Source organism: Dreissena polymorpha, chromosome 6 (assembly GCF_020536995.1).
Source record: "Dreissena polymorpha isolate Duluth1 chromosome 6, UMN_Dpol_1.0, whole genome shotgun sequence".
Lineage (NCBI taxonomy): Eukaryota > Metazoa > Mollusca > Bivalvia > Myida > Dreissenidae > Dreissena > Dreissena polymorpha.
This window is the reverse complement of record NC_068360.1, coordinates 93,525,536-93,552,324: the sequence shown is the minus strand read 5'-3', so window position 1 is coordinate 93,552,324 and position 26,789 is coordinate 93,525,536. Positions and strand designations below refer to the sequence as shown.

Genomic DNA, 26,789 nt, shown 5'->3' with positions numbered 1-26,789 from the left:
TGATGCAATTATATAAAATGTTAAATAACAAATATAATAACCTCCTACAGGAATTATATTCAATTGAGAGGTAGGCGTGCAATACAATCATACATGGAATATGTTAAAGCCCTACAATACTTTATTGTAAACGTAAGTATCTGGTCGTTAAGTAAAAATAATTCATTTTCAGCTTCAGCAAATGGATGCTTAGTGAATCTGTTTTCCAAAATGTAAGTGTCAGTGATCGCTTTCAGACTTAAAAACACATATCGCCAACACATTCCTTTCAGAGAATCATTTAACGAGTGAAAATACACACATTGATTCAAAGACATTTCACAACTCGATAGTCTCGTTATAACATATGAATCCAGATTAAGAAAGTTTATCTCATGTTATTACACGATGCCGTCACCAGTAACAAAATCCAATAATTATAATTTAAGAGACAGTAAAAATATTAAATGGGCAGTACTGTAAAATCGAATGACCAATAAAACCAGCTGCGTTTACTGAATATTTTAGAACCAAACATATAAAATGGTCATTCCATTAATAATTCCAAACTTTAAGAGAAGAAAGATTTAGTGAATCGAAAACCAACAAGCATGTGCTTTTAAGTACGTCAGCATCATATCCATTTGAGTAACTCGCAGTCTGTTCAGGTTTTATGCTGTTTGCTGCTCATCAGTAACTTTGGGTTGAAAATGAACTTTCTTTGGGACTAAAACTACAGTACGTGGTAAAGAGTTATTAAAGCGAAAAATCCAGCAGTGGTCGTCATCGGAATCATTTGAATCATCGGAATCATTCGAATCATCGGAGGCATAACACCATCTAGAATAGAAAATCTTCTAAAAGTTCGTTATCACGTGAATTATTATAACTGTCACGGAGTCCACCATCTGAAGAATAATCGTAATCGGAATAAAGATCGTAATCGGAAAAGTTTATCTCGTCATATCCAAGATCATCACGATACTCATCGATATCAGAGTCATCCCTAGACGACGAACAAAACAGGCTGACAGATCTCTTGCCGTCGTCGGTCCAAAATTGTGGAACAATCTACCTGAGTATCTTAATGCTTGTCAATCTGAAGCCAGTTTTAGATCAAGGCTGAAAACAAATCCTTTTGGACAATTTTACAAACAATGAGTGTACTTGTAGGATTAGTATGAAGTGCATGAAGTGTGCATTTTTACTAACTAAAACAGTAATTGTATGTTGATTGTTTTCACGTTCTTGAACATAAATGTATATCGTTAACAAGTTTTGGTATTAATGCTTAATATTTAATTGTGAAGCGCAATATCATATTAAATAATTTCTGCGCTATATAAATGCTATGTATTTGTATTTGTACTTGTATCATGATCGCTGTCGTCCACGACGTCCAGGTCTTGGCCGTTAAAAAATCGTAACAACATTACATATCTCGACAGTTGTAGTCCCAATCGCTACCGGTATACGTGTAGTTGACCATCACATCATTACCTCAACTGAAGTCCTCATCACCAGCGGTGCCAGAGTGTTCGCTATCAGTGTCAGTTTCAAATGCCTCATCGATGTCGTAAAAATGTTCCTCGTTACAAATATTGTCCGCATCAAGGAAATCATCGTGGTCATCTTCGCGGTTATTTCTGAAACTCATCGTTTACATGGTTATCAAACTTGTAATTGTGTTTTCGTTCTACAACTTAGTATAACCTCTAGTGGCTACATTTATGAAACAAATATGTAGAGTAGGGACTTGAATCTATAATAAACATTAATGTTGATCATGTTAAACATTTGTGTCGCTTTTACGATAATTATTACCGTCATTAAAGAAGTAATGATATTCATCTTCATTGTAATTATTATGTCTGTAACTATTGTAGTAACCATATTCGTCTTCATAGTAATTATCATGTCTGTTACTAAAGTTGTAACCATAATCATCTTCATAATAATTATCATGTCTGTTACTACAGTAGTCATCATATTCATCTATATATTTTTGTATTTCTTACAATCTTTATTTCCAATTTTTTAAATTTTTATGTGTGATAATTTCGACAAAATTAATACTTCAGTGGATGATAACCAATATAGACTCATGAGATGCCTATCCAACAGTTACTTAACAGTAACGTTCAGAACGTTCAGATTCTGAATGACTGTCTGTGCTGCGCGAAAATACGATGCGACTTTAACGTAGCATTGTTCAATATTTTAAATATTCATACTTTTTATCGTCCAAGACACATTATTCAAAAGTTGTTGATTCGTTCAAAATTGCAAGTTGTTGATTGCTTTTTAGCGAAGAATACTCTCATGGAGCTGCAAGCATTACTGGCATTCTAATTGCATTTTAAACGTCCACATAAAGGCGCACATTCATACTCATAGACAGCAATCAATTAACCAGATATATGTTAACAAGCAGACGTTTTGACGGGCAAGTTATATAGGCATTAAACGTCTTAAAATTATACAATAATTTAAAATCTTTTATCATCAGTCATATGTAGAGCATTAATTTAGAAAAGTATGCGTGTATTTTACACATTAAGCATCTTTCTTAAAAATCTCTATTTAATAACGTTTACGGTATGATATTTATATCGTTGCGTTTGTTTTCGAATTATGAACACCATTCAAAAGTTTATTATGATTTATTTACACTTTACAGTAACAACAACATATGTTTTACACAAAGTGACCTTCATCGCTGTCAGCAAAATCAGCGACGTATGTAGATATAATGCTCATCTATTTATAACTGTAATGTGAAAATCTTAATTTCAATAGAGTGTGACGTTGTTGTTACACTCGCGACCGTATTAGATGTCATCTTAGTCGTCATTAGATTCATCGTGTTCATATCCACCGTGTTCATATCCATAATTGATGGGATAGTCATCGGGATCGGACAAATTATCAGAGGCATGACCCCATATAGAATAGTATTCGTATAAAAGTTCGAACACCAACTCTTTTCTATAACTGTCACTGAGTTCACCATCTGAATAATCATCGTAGTCGGAATCATAATCGCTGCCGTGAACGACGTCAAGCTCTTGGCCTTTATAATATTCTTCGTCATCAGTACACTCGTTATCGCTTTCGTAACAGCATTGCTTATCTCGACAGTTGTAGTCCACATCGCTGCCAGAATACGTGTAGTTGACCATCTCATCATTATCCCAACTACTTAAGTCCTCATCACCAACGTTGTCTGAGTGCTCGCTATCAGTGTCAGTTTCGGAGGCTTCATCGATGTCGTAAAAATGTTCCTCGTTATAAATGTAGTCCGTATCAAGGAAATCACCGCAGTAATATACGCGGTTATTTCTGTAAGAAACGCGGCAATTCGTGTACCGTTGTACGCGAACATTGTGGTCATTCCAGCGGGAGTTACAGTTATCAACTTTGCGCCCAGCCAGGTTATATCCGTAGAAGTTCCCGTTGCAGTCATTTAAATAATCAGCGTCGTTTTCACTAAAGTAGTCATTTGTATGTTTTTTATAGCAGTCCCTATCTTCGGCATTGTTGTTTGAATTATATAAGTAATCAACGCAATCATGATTGCCTCCATCATTTGAGTCGTTGTTAAGAACATTTTTATAACAATTACAGTCATTTTCATTTGTTTTATTTTTACTGTTATCAAAATAATAATCACCATTATCATTCCTATGATCGTCATCATTCCTGTAATATGTTATAAGTGTCCTTACTGATGTTGATATCTGTAGCGTGGTTATGACTGTCGTAAACATGTTCCTGCTGATAACGATTACGATCTTCTTTCTCGGGATTTGCGTTAGCTTACGTTTTGAGACAGTTGCCGTGGTCAACATGATAAATGTTCCACTTGCGGATTGATCGACTGTTATTTCGTTCATGTGCTCGGTAAGCATTGTCAAATTCGATGTTTGAATTTTAAAAAGAACCACGATATGGTGTCAGCTGTAAACACAGTTTTCCTCCAAATTACACGTATTTTTACGTTCAGATTCACTTATGTCGTATTCCATACAACACCTGCAGACAAGTCCTTTGTCATATGAAAACGAACAATACCAAATATAATTTACGGTAAAGCCTTATCTTGACAAACGTTCAGATCTATAATGCAAATAGTGTTTCCATATAATCTTTGATTAGAAATCCAGGTTTTTATTTATTACTTAACTCGAACGTATAACCACTATCAATTAAACCTATATATGATATATGTAAGTTTTAGTGTAGAGCAGATATATTTCATCGTAATCAAGTATAGATGTAATCCAATACTTGGGCAATTATATCGACTACAATTTAAAAGCAATATTTTACTAATTTACCATTTACGGAATACAATAGTCACAATATTCTATCGAGTTGAAGTTTAGAAGAGATTAGGTTTTAAGTGCGCATACTGTACTATTGTAGACGCCATGCCAAAATAACGAAAGAAAAGGGGGAGGGATAACAGCGTACAACGGACGAGACTTCTCCAAACTTTACAAACCCCCAACCTGGTAAGTGCTTTATAATGTCAAATCGTTCACCGGAAGGACCACCAGGCGCGCAGATTAACAGCGCAACGCATGCGTCAACAACAGTGTATGGAGAACAATACTTCCCACCACATCTTCAATTCATAACACCCCAACATGGGTCATTTCAGGAATATCAAAGAACGTCACAATATTCACCTCAAGCACCGACATAGACTCAATTGCAGCCACCGCAATGGACAATCGAATTGATTAACGACGTGAAAAATAAAAGAATATCCAACAAAAATATTCGAGATTGAAAAACTACTTAATAAATTAAATACAAGATATGAAACATTGGAGAACTGTGTAAAAACTAAAGAAACACGTACACTAGAAGTGGAAACAGCTTCACAATTCATTAACATCGAATGAAAAGATGCAAAGCAAAAAATGAAGTTCAGTGACAGAGAAATACTTAAAATACATAAGCAATACAAAGATTTCGGAACAACAGTGCAAAACATCAAATCACTAACATTGGAAGCTCGAAGTATGCGATCAAATCTTTTGTTTTACGGATTTTAAGAAACGACGCATGAGAAGTGCAATGACATTGTGAAATATGTCGTCTCTGAATAGAGCCGGCCTACAATAGAAACGGAAAACACCGACCGATATTGAAGCAATTCACTATTATTAACAACTGGACTAATTCGGACAACCGCCACTACCGGAACCCGTGAACTCAAAGTAATCGGTCTATGGATCGGTATACAACGAACTAAGGCAGTACCCCAACAAATACGAGAGAAAAGCGCATTATTCGACCGAGAACAGAGTTCTGGATGGCGTGACATGAGCCGGCGCGAAACTACTATCCCGTAGCAACAATAAGCGTTTAGGAGCCAACAAAGGTCGCTACAGTGTTGGGCTGGCAATATACTTCCGAAACGAATTATCAGACAATATATCAATAGTAGAAGAAAATCAATATGGAATAGTCTGGGTAAAGATAAACATGATTTCTTTGCCCTATAATTACATATGTTTTTATGTCATACATATAGTCCACCTGCTAAATCAAACGTTTTAGTTGATAAAGATTTTCAAATTATTTGATGAAATAGGAAAAGGAATTTAAAAATACGGGCTGCCGTGTAAAACATGTATCACTGGTGATGTAATGGAAAGGTAATTAGATATAATAGAATTCGACAAGTATCTTGACTCTCTAGAACTTACAAACACAAAAAATGCAACCGATGTAATATCGAAAGTACGAAATAATCCAGCAAAAGTCATTGATACCAAAAACAATTAACTTTTGTTACCCATAAATAATAAATGGTCGTCGAAACAATGAACAAGAAAACCAGTTCACATTTTCATCAAAACGTGGCTTGAGTCTAACTGATTACTATATCATATATGCGAACACTGCTGATATCATACACGAATTTGAAATACTCGATTGGACATGTTTTTCTGATCATGCGGCCATTTAAAAAACCCGAATGCACGGAAAAGACTAAAATTGTGTTCAACTCGTGTATGGTTGAGCAATTCCAAACCGCCCTTAAAGAGAATACTAATATACTAAACAACACTCACGAAAATATAAATGACGATATACAATTGATCACGGTTTTCATATTTAACAATGCGGTCAAAGTATGACAACACTATAATCCCAAATGAACATTATAAAAATAAAACAAAAACGATCTCCAAAATTGTTTGATAGCATTTTTTAACAAAGAATAAAATCAAACGTGCGAGAAACACATTCAACAAATCAAAAACAGATGAAAATAGACATAATGCCGTAAAAATGTGCACACTATACAACAAAGCAAGAAAATCAAAGGGCTAAAGGCTTTGCAGTTGTTCGCTCCTTAAATATTACAATCACAGGAAAGGAAGTTTTTGAAGTAGGCCAATCGAACAGCCACTAAAATACAAACATTCAACTGTAACTGTCTACAGTGGTACAATTTTGCTTTAACAGGGCTGTGATTTTGCAAAAAAAACATTAAAGGAGGAAAATGGCATTGATTTACAATCTCTCATAATTTTATACACGTGACATAACGAAGGGTTACATTCCCCACGTCCCTTATCGTATTGCCTATTGTAATACGGTTTTACACTTGAATCATATTAAGAACAAACACATGAAGAAAAATATAGGATCACACTTAGTAAGTTCAGCTTATGCTCGAATAATCTTGAAAAAGAAAGAGGGAAGAGGGTGATGTCATAATATCGGACGAGAAAATCGCAAGTGTAAATTTTGCACCATGGATGCAACAGAAAAATAGTAACATTTCCTTGTAGTATATCCAATATATGCACACCTTTTTAAAGCCGCACTATTGCGAACTTGCTACAATTATAAATTTACAAGATCAATGTTCAGCAAAAGTAAAACTGAAATGATTCATTCATTCATTTATTTCATATTATCACACAGTAAGTAATTCATACAAACGTGTATATACAATCTCAAATTAATGTCCACGTAAATAATTAATTTTTAACATTTGTTTTAATTATTCCACGTAAATAATTTCGTTTTGAAATTGAAATGTTAAAATTTAAGTGACTGAATACTTTACACAAAATTATTATAACATAAAATTATTATAACATATCAGTAATTTTTCGAACAACCGCCGAACAAATCCGGACCTGCCCACATTCACAATACTATTTAAACATCCCGAGAACATGCAAAAGCAACCAACAGGCTAGGCTTATCACGCAATCATATTGAATGATGTGAGTTTTGTTTTGTCATATAGAAAATATATGTTATGGAAAATATATGAAATATAATTAACATCGTTACAACACTGAAACAGTTGAAAATACGTTTAGACGCGTACTCATTATAACGTGAATATAACACTACTAAAGTTAACAAGCATTATCAAAATGAATGCGTACGGTGTTGATATAACTTAAGTATAATGTATGTTATTTGTTTCTTATAACCTATATTAAAACACGACTTTCATGATTGTCCTTATATTACCAGCCATCACCAACATCAAAACACCACCAAAACCTCGCTCATGTCTCTTCGCCAGATGAATAGTCAATGTCGACATAGTATTGTTCTTCCTGCTCACCAGACATGTCTACATCGGAAGGGGAACTCCAATCCTGGAAGGAATCCTCGTCCGTTGTATGTTTTATGTATTTCATAAACCAGAAGTCGTAATCAGGGTCGTAGTATTCGTCGTCTTCATCATTTTCTCTGTTAAAATAATCATCGAGCACAGAATAGTAGTCGGTATCGAGGCGATTGTAGAAGTCGTCATAGCGACGCTTATCCCTATAGCCATTTTCACGATGATTATTTAGATCATCAACATGTTTATCGAAAAAGTCATGAAAACTCTCTTTACAGCTTTTAGCAGTGGGTCGATTTTTCAAATCCGAATAGTTGTCTTCATCGAATATATGACGAAAGTTTTTCTTACAAGAATGATTCATATAACAGAAGTTGCTATCGCTGTCGAATTTACATTCAACTTTGCTTTCAATATCTTCATCATTATATTCCTTATCGTAAAGCTCCTTTTCGCTTTCGTCACAAAAGCCATCGTAGCAATTACCTTGTAAATAATTTTCATACAATTTATCCTTATCGTTGTATTTTGTTGTCATTGTATAGGGTCCTGTCATACTCTTAGTCCCTACTTTTCGAACCCTTTTCGTGCGGCCACGGGCATCACATAGTTGCCGTTTCTTCGGCGTGGGTGTGTTAGGCATCAATACAGGTGATCTTTACCACGCTCTTAAAATCGCAACAATCAATTCTCTTTCTAACTTCGTCGTTGAGTAAACAGTATTCGAATGTGCTCTCATATGTTCATTATATTGTCGGTGGGTGAACTATAATCTGTCACCAATACCAGTCACTGCATTTTTCCACGTTGATGTATATTTTTAAGTTAAAGATAGCGCGTTGCGTTACATACAATTTACAATTTCAGAAAAAGGTTGTATGATAACTTTATGACATACATTACAATTTGATAGCAAATGAATTGTTTGTATTTGATACATGACCTTGCAATTAGATAAAGAAAACAATTAAACTTGTTATCTTAACGTTTAGCTTTCACTCTCATTTTATAGCTTTTCAACCGAAGAGGACACAACTGATATACAAAAATGTCTTAGTCTGTATTTTGTTCGTTTTCTTAACATGAGTGTAGAAACAACATTGAAGTTACACTCTCGAAGAAACATATATTGTCAAATCGTCATGCCACTTTCTCGGAACATTAGTAATAAACCTATCTCAGTAAAGTTCGAAAATGTATCTGATAAGTTGCAAAATATGGCTGTCAGGTGATGCAACAGTTGTCTTATAATGCTAAAAAACACGTTATCCCTCAAGATGTCAATTTTGTCTTCGTCGATCAGCAAGGCTCTCGGCTGAGTTAAAAAATGGTTCCGGTCCGTTGATAATACAAGTCTGCTACGGTTGGATTAGTTACTGCTTATAGAGCTTGTGATTATCTGCTCAGAAGTGTTTAGTTCGTGTAGGCCTTTGGCGATCTCTCAATTTCTTGTGTCCTCTTGTGTTGGGTTATCCGATATTAGAATGTCAGTCATATCATGGAAGTCAGTTATTTTACTTAAACTTTTCCTTGACAAACTGGAATTCCAGTACTATGTGCACATACATTTGTCAATGCTAGTAACTGACAACTGCTCTATTTGTATCAGAGGTAAGTGAAAAATAACCATACAACTTATTTCCTGCTTAAAAACTACGCAAGTCATGTATAAGGGCCAGATTAAGACATGCGATACTCTGAGTTGTACATTTTCTGTTGTTGTTGTTATTATTATAATTGTTAATAATAATTATACCATATGTTATGTTTTTTTCCAAACAAAAACTAACACACAGAATATTTCCAGGCATGTGCCCGACTTCATCCTAGACTGTTTTCATTTTTGATCCTGTGGTGGGGTTTCCTTATATGTAAGTAATACACTTTTTTATATGATACCGAAATGTTTATGGTTCGCATAAAGCTATCTAGTATGCACCAATCAAGATTATTCAAATAGTCATTGGTTCTGCCTGAGCTGGTAATATGAATATTTCGTATTAAAATAAGCTATTTAATAATTAAATAATTTTGTTATTTCAGTAATGTTCTACTCAGATGCCATATATATATTTATATATGTGTGTGTGTGTGAGTGTAGATTTGTGTTTATGTAAAAGACCGCGAATCTCGGGCTATATATTCATACCAGATAGTTGCAAAGCGGAATATGTCGTAGGTCTACCCAAGATTATTCCATGGCAATATCAAATTTGTCATGTCTTCAAGTTTGATCTTTTAACTGCATGTATTACCATATGGTCTGAAGTTGGTTAGTAGCTGTACCAAGGTCTTTCCGAAGTGGACATGGTACTTCAAATATATTTCCCGACACGAAATATGACAAAATGCTAAAAAATAGTATTAGGTTAAATATTTGAAGTGTAACATTAACCTTGAACCAACGTGCGGAACTGAAACTTGCTTGCGAAACATTCTCCTTTGATGATTGCAAGTTGTGTCTTAATTGAAGTGATTCTTCCTCTGATTAAAGGATGCATATACCAACTTAAATACCAAGCTCGATTTAAAACGATATGATATTCGAACCGGTGACACATTGTCATAAAATGATGATGATTTTTCCCAATTTATTTAAAAACTCGATGCGAACTTAAAGTTCAGACCTGACACAAATATATTTATTTAACTCTTTTAATTCCCACATAAGTAATATATGTTCACACTTTACTTTGAAATTGCCCTTAAGGTGAACGACATGTCTGATGCACGGATTGTCTTGATACTTTGGTCATACGTTCCAATTTAATTCGAAGTCCCCTCACGGTCAGGTTTAAGGCTTTTGACTATAACTACTCGACGTGGAAGAGAATGGGATTTTGAAATATATTGGCTGAAGGTTCTTCATAGTCTTATTGATATATTACTGGCATATCGGAATGGCGAGTACGTGGTTTCAAAGGGCGCTGAAACGGCAACGCGTAGAGCTACAAATATACTCTCCGATACGGTTATTATGTAAGTTTTGTCTGGCGTGTTGTCGGTAATGGGCAACATCCGCGCAATGATTTGACTGGAACCAGTATAGCATGTGAGAGCAAGTTACGACAACTCTGCGTGGAGATTGGTTAATGGGTTACTTACCAATAGTCCACATACATGATGGTTCGAAATTTTTCACCTTCACAAACTTAAACCTTCGAACACAATTGAAGTATGCGTATGTTTATCAGCAGTGGCAATGGTTGCATTTTTGACAGTGGGGTCGACATAATAATATAAATAAAGTAATAAAATAAGGAGTAGAGAAATATGTATTAAATTTAATATAAAACGCTCATCAAGAAGGCATCCCATTCTCTTTCGGCATTAATTTTTATTTATTCTTTTGCAAATCTACATGTATAAAATCAATATCAAAGTGCAATGTCTTCATGTGTGAATATAGACGAGCAGAACTGACTTGAAGGTTTTGCTATGGTATGGCCGCATCTTTTCTATAGAAAATAGTACCTTAGATGTGATTTCATTTCGTATCATTCATAACGGTGCCTATACCACGTAACTTTTTCGGATCTGTGTTGGGAGAATAACATTTTAATGATGTCTTTTTAAATATCTCACCATTGTTAATGGGATAAAGTGGAGAGCCCGCTCATTCGTGAGAGTTTTCTATAGGTGTCGTGATCTTTTTAAACAAATAAGTATTTTTTCAGTAAAGTGCAACCGCGCGTTTGTAATACACTAATCCGACATTTTTCTAACCGTCCAACAAAAAGTAACAACAAAACAAGTTGATTGTTATTTATATACAAAACAGGAACAACAAAATATGTTTAACACAAAGTGGACATCATACGTTATCAATGTAGATTTAATGCTCATCAATTTATAACTGCAACTTTAAAATCTTTATTTCAATAGAATCTGACGTTGTTGTTACAATCGCAACCGTATTAGACGTCATCTTAGTCGCCATATAAGCGATCATATTCATGATCATAGTCATAACCATAACGAATGGGATTGTCATCGGGATCAGACGAAGTATTGGAGGAATCACCAAAGAGAAAATAGTATTCTGCTAAAGACATGTAATAGGCACACTCCGCAGAACAATAACTGTTACTGAGTCCACCATTTGAATAATTATCGTAGTCGGAATCTGGATCATCGTCATATTCCTGATCAGCACAATACCCATTGATAGATCCATCATCATCGCTGTCGTGAACGACGTCTAACTCTTTGCCGTTATAATAGTCTTCGTCATCAGTACACTCGTTATCGATTTCGTAACAGTATTGCTTATCTCGACAATTGTAGTCCCAATCGCTACCAGTATACGTAAAGTTGACCAACTCATCATTACCCCAACTGAAGTCCTCATCACCAGCGCTGTCAGAGTGTTCGCTGTCGATGTCATTTTCGGAGGCCTCATCCATGTCGTAAAAGTTTTCCTCGTTACAAATGTAGTCCTTAACAAGAAAAACATCGTAGTCATCTTCGCGGTTATTTCTGTAGTGAATGCGGCAATTCTTGCACCGTTTAACGTGAAAATTGAATTCTTACGGCAGTTATAGTTGTCAACTTTGCCAAGCAGGCGATAACCATAAAAGTTCTCGTAGTAGTCATAACAAATATCAGCTTCAATGTCAATATAGAAGTCATCGGCTTGGTTGTTATAGCAGTCTTCATCTTCGGCATTGTTGTTGGTATTATATACGTCATCAACGCAAACCTGATTGTTTCCAGCATTGGACTCGTTGCAAAGATCATTGTTATAACCATTATAGTCATTTTCTTTTGTAGTATCTTTACTGTTATCAAAATAATCAGTGTCACCGTCATCCCTATGATCGTCATCATTCCTGTAATTTGTGATAATTGTCCTTGCTGTTGCGATCTGTTGCGTGGTCATAACTGTCCTAAACAATTTCCTTCTGATTACGATAACGATCTTCTTTCTCGGGATTTGCGTTAGTTTACGTTTTGAGCCAGTTGCCGTGGTCAACATGATAAACGTCCCACTTACGGATGGATCGATCGTTATTTCAGTCATTTGCTCAGTAAGCATTGTCAAATGTGATGTTTAAATTTTAAGAAGAATCATGATATGATGTCATCTGTACAAATAATTTTCCTCCAAGTTATCCGTATTTTTTGTTGGTTCAGTTGGTCGTATTTCATACAACATCTGCAAAAAAGTAGTTCGATATGCATACAGATATATCTGTTTTACGTCAAAGCTTTATCTTCAGAAACGTTCAGATCTTTAATGCTAATAATGTTTTCATACAATTTTTGATTTTTGATAAGAAATCCAATGTTGTATTGAAAACTTAAACCCGAGCGTGATACCACTATCAATGTTATCTTTATCTGATCAATGTTAGTTTTAGTTAAGGAAAGATTTTTTCACTGTAATCTTGTATAATACATTTTGTTTCATTGTTTGAAATCGACATCTAATATCTTCAGACGTGGATCAGCCAATCATGAACAAACGTTTGATATCAAAACTTGTGAAATAAAGTACGATCCATGATATAACAGAAACAAACAACTAGCAAATGATGTATACATTGTTAATTAAACTGAAGCCAATCACTATAACATGATATATGCATAATTGATTAAACTGAAACCAACAACTGTACAGTGATATATACACAGTCTTTTGAACTGACACCAACAACAACAATAATGATATATAATGAACATAATTTATTTTCGTTAACTTCCGTGTTTTCCTGTCACATATCGTATTGATCCGTTCGTGTTTTGCAATTTTACCCTCTTATATAACATAACTTGTAATTGTTATTTTAGTTGAACCATATACATTTACGTCCAAACGGACAAAAATCAAACTTCATTAGGAGAAGGAGGCCAAACTGTTTTAACTTTTGTTTAATTTACTCATTCTTTTCATACAGTTTGGCTTTATCCATAAATGAACACATCCTTTCAAAAAATTATTGATTTAACCCCAACACTCATGCGGTATCCCATAATTACCTTTTAAATGGCCTTCCGAATTGAATCATTGCATTGATTTAGTTAAGTTAAATACTAGTCAATACAAATAACGAACATTAAATAATAGGTAAAGTTTTATATATTGTGTTCACCTCGAAGACATTTAATTAATACGCTTCTTCTTAGAAATAAAACACAGATTTATTGCAACAAATAAATATCACGAAGATTTGGGAAACTTTTTTACTGCAGTTTCATGGCCCATTTGTAATTTTGAAATTAAAGCCACCAACTATTTTAAATAACGTTTGATTATCATAAAATATCAGAACACAAATCAGAACATCAACCAAAAGTAATGTATGGATCCGAAATACATCTTATTGAAGTCTATATAAAACAAGCTTGATTAACAAACAAAAGCAACCAACATGCTTAACCTCGACTGCAATTATTATGTATAATGTCAGATATGAATGCCATATTGATAATATACGAGATAGGACATATATTTAGAAAGGCTTACACATTGAACATCATCTAAGCCTTTACATTTTATAAATACATTTAATCACATAATCACTATTTTGTGAATAAAATAAAAACGTAAACAATTATGATCATAGTTATACATAGAATGTTAATAAAACTTCACTTAATTACGTAAAATAAAACAAACAAAAAAACTCATATTAAAATGCAAATATATTTGTGTCATCATTTTACTTGTCAAAGTCAAATCCAAATCGTAAAAACTCACAATCGTCAGATGAAGAATCACTTACGGCATTGTATTGATATTCATAGTCAGAATACAAATCGTAACCGTAATCGGATGGATACCCGAAGGAGGAATCTTCGCTCGTCGTATCGGTTATGTATTTCACACACATGTGGTCTGAATCACAGTCTTCGTAGTCATCGTCGTCTACATCATATAGAGCATCGTCTACAGCATCGTAGTAATCATCAGGTACAGAATAGTACTCGTTTTCTATGCGATTGTAGTAGTCATCATAGCGACGTTTATCGCTATAACCATTTTCTCGGTCATCATAAAGGTCATCAACATCTCTAAAGTATTCATTACTTTTGTTGTAGCAGCATCTATTTAAGTGCCAATTAGCAGAAAAGAATATATTACGAAACTTGTTTTTCCTCGAATGTTTCATATTACTGTATTCGTCATCGCTGTCGAAGCAACAATCATCGTCGCTGTCAGTATACCCATCGTCTTGTTCTCCATACTCATCTTCGCTGTAATTATAAAAGTCATCATCGCAAAAACACTGAAAATGATTATCACCCATATATTCCTCGTCGTAGGTTTTTGATGTATGCATGTTACTTCCTCGAATACTCGTATTTCCTACTTTGGGCAACACTTTTCTTAAGACCACGGGCATCACAGATGTGCTTTCCGAGTCAGTCAATCTAGTTACCGTGGCATATGACACTGCGGCCCTTTTCCCCGGCTTGAATGTGCGAGGCATCAATGCTGCTGACGATAACCACGCTATTTGAAGTGTTACATTCTCTTCTCTTTCTAATTTCGTCATAGAATAAACCGTGTTGGAATTAGCTGTCATTTGTTCATTTGTATTGTCGATGTGTGTACTGTAATCTGTAAATAATACTAGTCCCAGGATAAACCCTCATTGATTATTAAAGTAAGCATGTTTAAAAAATGCAGATAACAAATTCAAAAAACGGTGATATGATAAGGAGTAAAACATACATAGCTATTTGATAAAATTGAATGGTTGTATTTGGCACAAGCCCTTGCTGTTAGATAAAGGAAACAATTGAATGTGTTTTCTTAACATTTTTTTAACTTTTACTTTCATGATATTTTGTTTTAAAAAGAAGAGAATGTAAGATATGAACAGATCGTTTCATCTGTCCGTTGTTATATATGTAACGTTTAACAAACAAAACCGGCTTTGCAATGTTATACTTTGTACTAAAAGCAATGCCAGATCACAACCTAAAGTACTCTATGAGTTCTCCTGTGCACAACATACTCGTAGTTAAAGGGGCCTTTTCACGTTTTGGTAAATTGATACAATTTAAAAAAGTTGTTTCAGATTCGCAAATTCGTTTTAGTTATGATATTTGTGAGGGAACAGTAATACTGAACATTTACCATGCTCTAAAATAGCCATTATATGCATCTTTTGACGATTTAAAAACCTGAAAATTATAAAGCACTACAACGCGAAACGATTGAATAATTTGGAGAGTTCTGTTGTTGTCGTTATATTTTGTGAAACTACGAGGATTGCTTATATACAGAATAAAATACATCGTTCATTTTATGAGCGCGGGCGGCCGAGTGGTCTAAGTGGTAGACTTTTTGATCCAGGACTCCAGGGATCAGTGGTTCTAGCCCTGTTGACGGTTACTTTTTATATTTTATTCTTGATTTTTTACCGGAGCTTTTTAGATCTAATGTTTATATTTATCAATATAAAGCATTAAATGACAATCTTAAATACATCTGTGAAAAGGCCCCTTTAACCAACAGAAATTACAAATACGGAAAGGTCTGCTGAAAACACGATGCTGCCAGACGGTGAGACAGTTTTCCTAACAATTGATGCAAATAACACCCTTGAAGTATCATGTCTTGTCCGATCTTCCTGAAACATTTTTAGAATATTTGTGATAATAAGTTAAAAGCCGAGTTCAAAAATAACATTGTTGAGCAAGCACTCTTGCCGAATTTTGACATGGTACCGGTCCGTTGAACAACACACTGTGTTTGCCAGAAGATGGATAAGTTCTTGCTTATAATGCGATAGTGGAAGCTTGTGATCACTACTTGTTCAGAACTGATGAGTTCTATTGGGTATCAGTTTAGCTCACGATGGCTTTTGTTTCATTTGTGTTGGCTTACTCGACGTTTTAAACAGAATTTCAATGCTCTACTTGCATCAGATGTAGGAGGAGAATAGTCGTAGAAATAATTTCCTGACCAATCACCACGCAATTAATGTTGGCAGGATTACTTTTTCGGCGCCCTACCAACTGAGCATAATTCGTCTGAGATAAATTGATCCGCCTAAAAATTATTTTCAAATGCCTGGGTTCTAGTGAAAATCTAAAAAAAACTCAAGTTGATAATAAAGTTCATAAGAAAATATTCAAAAAAAAAACCCGATTCGTCTTTAATAAATAAAATTATTGTATTGCAGTTTAATACTTCTTTTTTGATTGGGCGATTAGTTTCACATCCAGTTGGCATGCGTATAAAGAGCGATGCGAGGATTACGCTTAACTTTCGTGTTTAGGTTAATGCTGCTATAGTAGACACAAGTTATATTGTAATTGATTAAAAATATACAACATATATTATTATGGAACTTGTACACACTTTTTACTGTGTGCTTGCATTGTGTCTTTCTTTCAATCCAGTTCCTCCGTCCGTGTGCTTCTCAAAACGTTAGCAATCTCTTAACGAACATAAGCTTTGATAACTAAACTTTGTATGCATATTACATGTGATGACAAGATTATGCATGACTCTTAATTTCTGCAGATGTAAAATGTTTTGTACGTTTTACATACAACAGTAACTGAATTACACTTAATACTTGTATTACTCGAACAATAAATAAAATATAATAGTAATCGTTAGCCCTGCTATACACATTAATAGAAATGTTAGTTGTGAGATTTCAAACATGAGCGTTAAAAAAGCAAATCTAAATATTGCTGTGAAAAAATGAATATTGTCCGATAAGTTTCTTGAAAATTGTCCGATAAGTTTCTTATTTGGAACATTATACGTGTATGGATGAAGGGCAATATGAACGATATGTACATTCTTCAATTGATTGACAATGGTAGGGGAATCCTGTATTGCGTGTAGTACTATCAAAGCCTTATTCCCATTGAAACTATTAAGACAGATAACAAAAAGTATAGCTTTACGCTTTTCGAAGAAGTCTTTATTATTATTTAACGTTCGATACAGTTAACGCCATGTTTATTGAATGTCCCTCATTATTTAATTTATGCTAAACAATAAAACAAGCTTTAAAGTATTTTTGGTGATCGCGAAATTATGTATTGAGTTATAATTTCTCAAGATAAAAGCATTAAGTGATATAATGTATGAAACAATTGTTAAATAAATAGTTTCTCTTTCCTTACAGACTATGCACAAAGGTAAATCATATATCCGACCTTGTAAAAAGAATGTCTTCAAACCATAAACAAATATCGGTTACGATCAAAATCTATCAGGAAGAACTTATGAAACTTTAACAGCAATTAGCTTTTACAAAAAAAGAAATGCCACGAAAAAATACAACAGTCTAAAAATTATTTGAAGGAGAACTATGCTAAGGTTATTTATCAATCGGCATTCCAGTAACAAAGTAAGATCATGTGGCTTTTGTCCAAACTTTCAGATCTGGGGAGGTTTGAACATACGACCACGGCGATGCGGATGCAAGAGAATACACATAGGACTTTCTCTATGAAGAGGAGGAAGTCTGAGCCCAATATGAGCATACCAAGTGATTCACTTGAATGCAGTTCCCTAGCCATCTGTGTTTAAAGTTTGAGGATAAATCAGATAATCTGACAGATTAGAATACAGAGGTGGATTTATCTTGCTTACATTTGGAATGTGTGGAATAAAAGTATATATTTGATAAAGGAAAATAATGCACATACATAATGAACATCAGTGTCCTTGTTTTGCTGAAGTTAAGAACACAATTTAATTTTTTTGTATTATAAAATTTCATTTAAAAATTCCATCGTCCGACATATTAAAACGTTCAGCTTCACTGTATGCTATAAAACATGCTTACAATTAATGTGTATGGCTGGGAGGTAAAATAATCACAACTTCAGTCCGTGTATGTGTGTTTGTGAATGTGCACTTGTGATCATTTGGATTAGTGCATGCGAATGCGAATATTCGTCCGTCTGTCCAAATTTCGTCTCCGCTATGTAACTTGTTAATCTCTGAGAAGATTTTAGTTTTTCAGAGTCACAATTAAATATCAACGTTTTGTTTTCTCCCCATATCTTGTTCTTGCCGAATACTTCTTTTTTATCTTGGAATTATTATTACACACGACCAGAAAACTTCTCACATTCAAAGCTCATTGTTCAAGGTGAATGGTCAAGGTCAAAATCATATTTATCTGTCAATGACAATGTAATCAATTGTACGAGTATACGTAATCTGTTATTAGGTTATTAATACACATTGTTGCATCAGCTGATAAATATATGTATACATGTTTCTTTTCCATTGTACATATGAACAAATTGAATATTGTCATTTTATTCCGTTTTGTAATATTCAAGTGTGTAGCAAGTATCACAGGGGACCAGTTGTATCACAAACGAATCCCACACAAGCTCCTCACCTTGGCCGGGGACGGTTCGAATTTAGCCGCCTTCACCGACCTTGGACTCTGATACCTATTTGGTGTACACGTGAAACCTATAAGCCAGAAGCTGGTATGTTGATGAGGATTCCTTAACAGTCTTATATAGATGAGACTCGCTCTGGTTGATGAGAATTCACTCACATTGTCATATAGATGAGCCAGGCTCTAAAAAAAACGAGGTTTAGTTTATGTGCGAAAAGCGTCGTCACAAATTGTCATGTGCAATCCGCACATGCTAATAAATGGCGACACTTTCCGCTTTAATGGAAAAATCCAGTTTCGGCGGAAAGTGAAGTCTCAGATAAGCCTTTGCGGACTGCACATGCTAATGTACGACAAAGCTTTGCGCACTTGTACTTGGCCCATGCTAATGTACGACAAAGCTTTGCGCACTTGTACTTGGCCCATGCTAATGTACGACAAAGCTTTGCGCACTTGTACTTGGCCCATGCTAATGTACGACAAAACTTTGCGCACTTGTACTTGGCCCATGCTAATGTACGACAAAACTTTGCGCACTTGTACTTGGCCCATGCTAATGTACGACAAAACTTTGCGCACTTGTACTTGGCCCATGCTAATGTACGACAAAACTTTGCGCACTTGTACTTGGCCCATGCTAATGTACGACAAAACTTTGCGCACTTGTACTTGGCCCATGCTAATGTACGACAAAACTTTGCGCACTTGTACTTGGCCCATGCTAATCAACGACAAAACTTTGCGCACTTGTACTTGGCCCATGCTAATCAACGACAAAACTTTGCGCACTTGTACTTGGCCCATGCTAATCAACGACAAAACTTTGCGCACTTGTACTTGGCCCATGCTAATCAACGACAAAACTTTGCGCACTTGTACTTGGCACATGCTAATCAACGACAAAACTTTGCACACTTGTACTTGGCCCATGCTAATCAACGACAAAACTTTGCACACTTGTACTTGGCCCATGCTAATCTACGACAAAACTTTGCACACTTGTACTTGGCCCATGCTAATCAACGACAAAACTTTGCGCACTTGTACTTGGCCCATGCTAATCAACGACAAAACTTTGCACACTTGTACTTGGCCCATGCTAATCAACGACAAAACTTTGCGCACTTGTACTTGGCCCATGCTAATCAACGACAAAACTTTGCGCACTTGTACTTGGCCCATGCTAATCAACGACAATACTTTGCGCACTTGTACTTGGCCCATGCTAATCAACGACAAAACTTTGCGCACTTGTACTTGGCCCATGCTAATCTACGACAAAACTTTGCGCACTTGTACTTGGCCCATGCTAATCTACGACAAAACTTTGCGCACTTGTACTTGGCCCATGCTAATCAACGACAAAACTTTGCGCACTTGTACTTGGCCCATGCTAATCAACGACAAAACTTTGCGCACTTGTACTTGGCCCATGCTAATCAACGACAAAACTTTGCGCACTTGTACTTGGCCCATGCTAATCAACGACAAAACTTTGCGCACTTGTACTTGGCACATGCTAATCAATGACAAAACTTTGCGCACTTGTACTTGGCACATGCTAATCAGCGACAAAACTTTGCGCACTTGTACTTGGCCCATGCTAATCAACGACAAAACTTTGCGCACTTGTACTTGGCCCATGCTAATCAACGACAAAACTTTGCGCACTTGTACTTGGCCCATGCTAATCTACGACAAAACTTTGCGCACTTGTACTTGGCCCATGCTAATCAACGACAAAACTTTGCGCACTTGTACTTGGCCCATGCTAATCTACGACAAAACTTTGCGCACTTGTACTTGGCCCATGCTAATCAACGACAAAACTTTGCGCACTTGTACTTGGCCCATGCTAATCAACGACAAAACTTTGCGCACTTGTACTTGGCCCATGCTAATCTACGACAAAACTTTGGGCACTTGTACTTGGCCCATGCTAATCTATGACAAAACTTTGCACACTTGTACTTGGCCCATGCTAATCAACGACAAAACTTTGCGCACTTGTACTTGGCCCATGCTAATCAACGACAAAACTTTGCGCACTTGTACTTGGCACATGCTAATCTACGACAAAACTTTGCGCACTTGTACTTGGCCCATGCTAATCTACGACAAAACTTTGCGCACTTGTACTTGGCCCATGCTAATCTACGACAAAACTTTGCGCACTTGTACTTGGCCCATGCTAATCAACGACAAAACTTTGCGCACTTGTACTTGACACATGCTAATCAATGACAAAACTTTGCGCACTTGTACTTGGCACATGCTAATCAACGACAAAACTTTGCGCACTTGTACTTGGCCCATGCTAATCAACGACAAAACTTTGCGCACTTGTACTTGGCCCATGCTAATCAACGACAAAACTTTGCGCACTTGTACTTGGCCCATGCTAATCTACGACAAAACTTTGCGCACTTGTACTTGGCCCATGCTAATCAACGAAAAATCTTTGCGCACTTGTACTTGGCCCATGCTAATCTACGACAAAACTTTGCGCACTTGTACTTGGCCCATGCTAATCTACGACAAAACTTTGGGCACTTGTACTTGGCCCATGCTAATCTATGACAAAACTTTGCGCACTTGTACTTGGCCCATGCTAATCAACGACAAAACTTTGCGCACTTGTACTTTGCCCATGCTAATCTACGACAAAACTTTGCGCACTTGTACTTGGCCCATGCTAATCTACGACAAAACTTTGCGCACTTGTACTTGGCCCATGCTAATCTACGACAAAACTTTGCGCACTTGTACTTGGCCCATGCTTATCTACGACAAAACTTTGCGCACTTGTACTTGGCCCATGCTAATCAACGACAAAACTTTGTGCACTTGTACTTGGCCCATGCTAATCTACGACAAAACTTTGCGCACTTGTACTTGGCCCATGCTAATGTACGACAAAACTTTGCGCACTTGTACTTGGCCCATGCTAATGTACGACAAAACTTTGCGCACTTGTACTTGGCCCATGCTAATCAACGACAAAACTTTGCGCACTTGTACTTGGCCCATGCTAATCTACGACAAAACTTTGCGCACTTGTACTTGGCCCATGCTAATGTACGACAAAACTTTGCGCACTTGTACTTGGCCCATGCTAATCAACGACAAAACTTTGCGCACTTGTACTTGGCCCATGCTAATCAACGACAAAACTTTGCGCACTTGTACTTGGCCCATGCTAATCAACGACAAAACTTTGCACACTTGTACTTGGCCCATGCTAATCAACGACAAAACTTTGCGCACTTGTACTTGGCACATGCTAATCAACGACAAAACTTTGCACACTTGTACTTGGCCCATGCTAATCAACGACAAAACTTTGCACACTTGTACTTGGCCCATGCTAATCTACGACAAAACTTTGCACACTTGTACTTGGCCCATGCTAATCAACGACAAAACTTTGCGCACTTGTACTTGGCCCATGCTAATCAACGACAAAACTTTGCACACTTGTACTTGGCCCATGCTAATCAACGACAAAACTTTGCGCACTTGTACTTGGCCCATGCTAATCAACGACAAAACTTTGCGCACTTGTACTTGGCCCATGCTAATCAACGACAAAACTTTGCGCACTTGTACTTGGCCCATTCTCATCAACGACAAAACTTTGCGCACTTGTACTTGGCCCATGCTAATCAACGACAAAACTTTGCGCACTTGTACTTGGCCCATGCTAATCTACGACAAAACTTTGCGCACTTGTACTTGGCCCATGCTAATCTACGACAAAACTTTGCGCACTTGTACTTGGCCCATGCTAATCAACGACAAAACTTTGCGCACTTGTACTTGGCCCATGCTAATCAACGACAAAACTTTGCGCACTTGTACTTGGCCCATGCTAATCAACGACAAAACTTTGCGCACTTGTACTTGGCCCATGCTAATCAACGACAAAACCTTGCGCACTTGTACTTGGCACATGCTAATCAATGACAAAACTTTGCGCACTTGTACTTGGCACATGCTAATCAGCGACAAAACTTTGCGCACTTGTACTTGGCCCATGCTAATCAACGACAAAACTTTGCGCACTTGTACTTGGCCCATGCTAATCAACGACAAAACTTTGCGCACTTGTACTTGGCCCATGCTAATCTACGACAAAACTTTGCGCACTTGTACTTGGCCCATGCTAATCAACGACAAAACTTTGCGCACTTGTACTTGGCCCATGCTAATCTACGACAAAACTTTGCGCACTTGTACTTGGCCCATGCTAATCAACGACAAAACTTTGCGCACTTGTACTTGGCCCATGCTAATCTACGACAAAACTTTGGGCACTTGTACTTGGCCCATGCTAATCTATGACAAAACTTTGCGCACTTGTACTTGGCCCATGCTAATCAACGACAAAACTTTGCGCACTTGTACTTTACCCATGCTAATCTACGACAAAACTTTGCGCACTTGTACTTGGCCCATGCTAATCTACGACAAAACTTTGCGCACTTGTACTTGGCCCATGCTAATCTACGACAAAACTTTGCGCACTTGTACTTGGCCCATGCTTATCTACGACAAAACTTTGCGCACTTGTACTTGGCCCATGCTAATCAACGACAAAACTTTGTGCACTTGTACTTGGCCCATGCTAATCTACGACAAAACTTTGCGCGCTTGTACTTGGCCCATGCTAATCTACGACAAAACTTTGCGCACTTGTACTTGGCCCATGCTAATCTACGGCAAAACTTTGCGCACTTGTACTTGGACCATGCTAATCTACAAAAAAACTTTGCGCACTTGTACTTGGCCCATGCTAATCTACGACAAAACTTTGCGCACTTGTACTTGGCCCCGTTTTCTGCTAGAACACGGCGCATATTGACAGTGCTGGCTGGAAGATGCTGGCCACAGTGGTTAACCTGATTGGAAGAGTAAAGAGCCTAGCTTATGTCTGCTAAACAGCAACACAGCTTTCATTATTATAAGACAATTGAAAAGAGACATCATGCTGGTGTTAAAAGTACAATAGCCTGAGTGTGTATATATGTCGTTATGTGTTTTGTAAAATGATTTTCATTACAATGAGAATGTCTTCTTTTTGCGTTGTATGTGCTAGTTAAACTACAATAATATTACGTAATCGCATATAGGTGTGTGTTTTATACACATAATGCTAATTGTTCATAAAATGTAGTACTTTCGCGAACATTCGAATTTATATATAATGTATATATGTTTTCATGTTCATAATCAACATCCGCGCAAAGATTGGACTGGAACCAGCATAGCTGGATCTGAGAGCAAGGAACAACAACTCTGTGTGGAGATTGGTTCATAATACGTGTGTTACCTCCCCTGGGATGTGGTATTTTGGTTGATCAATTGGTCGGTCTATGTCAGGTGTTCTAATCGCCTAAAATGTTACAAGTTTATGAAGCGCGCTACTTTCACATCTTTCAAGCAAAATAATTGCAACTCCAAATGCGCTATCATCATAACGCATTTGTAAACACAATCATGATTTTTTTTTTGCCCTTGACTAACAAAGGACCGTCCGCATAAAATTTCAAATGTTTGAGGAGCAAACTACTCCAATACCCATGTATTCCTAGTTGACTCTCCCATCCTTCTTAATTGGATCGATTTATTTCCAAAATTAGGGATGTCTATTATATTTATTTCTATATTTAGAATATTTCTTACAGAAATTTCTTTAAGCAAACAGCGCAGATCCTGGTGAGACTCCGCATCATGCGGCGTCTCATCTGGGTCTACGCTGTTTGCCAATGCCTTTTTTCTAGACGCTAGGCATAAATGGGTTAAAGGAACCTTATGCTTTGTCAGTGTTAATTGTGGATGTTTACGGATCTTTTTATCCCCACTGCTCTACGGATTCCTTTGTTATTTTTTGTTGGGTATATTTGACAAAGTATTAATATATTAATGACCTTTACGAGAAAGACGCTGTCGGAATTTTCTTTACAATAAACGTGTCATGAACTGTTCGAAAAAAAGGCAAAACTAATGTCAACAGTATACCGACATGTTTGCCCAAAAATATAGAAATGAAGTAAACAAAGTTATTTCCCCTTTTTTAAATTTAAACACCAACAATAATTGATGGTCGCTATGCAACAACCATTCCCAAAATAAAATTGATAAACAGTCACAGAATGATACGATATCACGACTTGAAAATTCGTTGTGTTGGCATATGACCTTGAGGGGTTGCAATGTGTTTATTGTGCATCACGAACCATCTCATTTAAGTTAACATGGTTAACATGGTTAACCTGAGTGCCTTCATGACAATATAATTAACTGTATGATGAAATAAAAAAATGGACAATCATTATTACAACATAAAATAGCTGTACGTTTACTTTACCCTCTACTTGTCTTCTTGGCGTTGCTGTTAAGGATATCCATACGTTACTTGTGTTTCACAAGTAGAGTTTCTTAGTTGAATGTGTGTGCAAAGATGTCTGCAAATATAGTCAAATAATGTTTATTTGGAAAGGCACAATGCTTTTTTCTCTTACCGCGGCCCGTATATTTTGCATGCAATATTAAATGGATTTTTTCGCGTTTTGGTAAATTGACAGAATTAAAAAAAATAGTTTCAGATTCGCAAATTTTTGTTGTAGTTATGATATTTGCGAGGAAACAGTAGTACTGAACACCATGTTCTACAATATCCATTTAAAAACTGAAAATCGCGAAACGATTGAATAATTTTAAGAGTGTTGTTGCTGTCGTTATATTCTGTAACACTACGAGGACCGCTTATATACTAGTTAGGTAGAACATACATCTCTTATCCTACGAGCACGGATGACCGAGTGGTCCAAGCGTTAGACGTTTACCCCTGGAATCAGTGGTTCGAGCCCAGTTGAGGGTTACGTTTTTTCTTCCTTTCTTTTTTTCTTGTTTTTTTTTTATACTCGAGCTTATTAGATCCAATGTTTACATTTATTTATATAAGGCATTTAATGACAAACTTCAATATCTGTCAAAATCTTCTAATTTTAATTTATTTTCATTACAATTGCACGCGTTAATTATGCCCGTTGTATAATTTCAAGATTTTAAACTGCTATTGTAGGTACATAATAAGATTTTGGAACGCTATCTCGATTAAATGCATTCTAAGCCATTATAATCAAGACGCGCTCTGGGAATACATGGCTTAATACAAGTGCGTAAAGTGCGCACAGGCTAAGCATTGACGACACTTTCCACCTAAACTAGATTTTCGCTTAGAAGAGACTTTCTTTAAATGACAAATACCTCATACGTGGACAGTTTCGTCCCTAATTTGCCTGGGCAAATTGCACGGGCTAATCTGAAACGACACTTTACGCTTTACATAATTAAGCCATTTTTCTTAGGGCGAGTCTAAATTCAAATTGACAAACTTTCATGGCCGTAATCATGGCGACCTCGGGACGTCTGTCGGGATCCATCGATCAAGTGATCTAGAAAGTGACCTTTACAATAGCATTAAGGCTACTTTATAATCTATGTCGCGACTAATGCTAGCTATTCACTGTCAACGACAGGATTATGGTTTCTATGTTATTTATAATGCTAATATGGCCTTTTGATCACCTTGTGTATGCAATGCAATAATTATAAATATGCCCGCAGTATTTATAATGACCGCTGAGATCCGACCTTCGCATTCACCGCCTTTTGAAGGCTAAGATCAAATAACAAAGATGATAGATGTGGCCTGACTTGAACTATGTCAGCTCTGATAACCACGTTAGATGTACCTGTTCAGTGACCATGAAATTTATTATGTTCGCTGAGATATTAGAGTGGCTGCTATCTTGTATTACAGGGTTTACATTAACAAATTCTTA

At 36.3% G+C, this 26,789-nt stretch overlaps 1 protein-coding gene across 1 annotated transcript; it reads right to left on the bottom strand.

Moving 5' to 3' along the window:
- Window positions 1-7,535: 7,535 nt before the first annotated feature.
- Window positions 7,536-26,387, bottom strand: LOC127835907 (uncharacterized). The gene is made up of 6 exons (XM_052362327.1): window positions 26,340-26,387; window positions 24,272-24,334; window positions 23,761-23,840; window positions 14,384-14,614; window positions 11,759-12,076; window positions 7,536-7,800 (listed from the first exon to the last, which is right to left on the bottom strand). The coding sequence occupies exons 1-6, from the start codon at window positions 26,385-26,387 to the stop codon at window positions 7,536-7,538; spliced, it is 1,005 nt and encodes a 334-aa protein (XP_052218287.1).
- Window positions 26,388-26,789: the final 402 nt, after the last annotated feature.

Bases quoted from the DNA above. Each gene is read 5' to 3' on its own strand.
- LOC127835907 (XM_052362327.1), bottom strand. From the start codon at position 26,387: ATGGATCCCGACAGACGTCCCGAGGTCGCCATGATTACGGCCATGAAA. The intron at 24,335-26,339 runs GTTTGTCAATTT...GTAACATTTTAG, and splicing joins CCATGATTACGGCCATGAAA to GCGATTAGAACACCTGACAT. The intron at 12,077-14,383 runs GTATCCATCCGA...CATTCACTACAG, and splicing joins AGCGAAGATTCCTCCTTCGG to AAATAACCGCGAAGATGACT.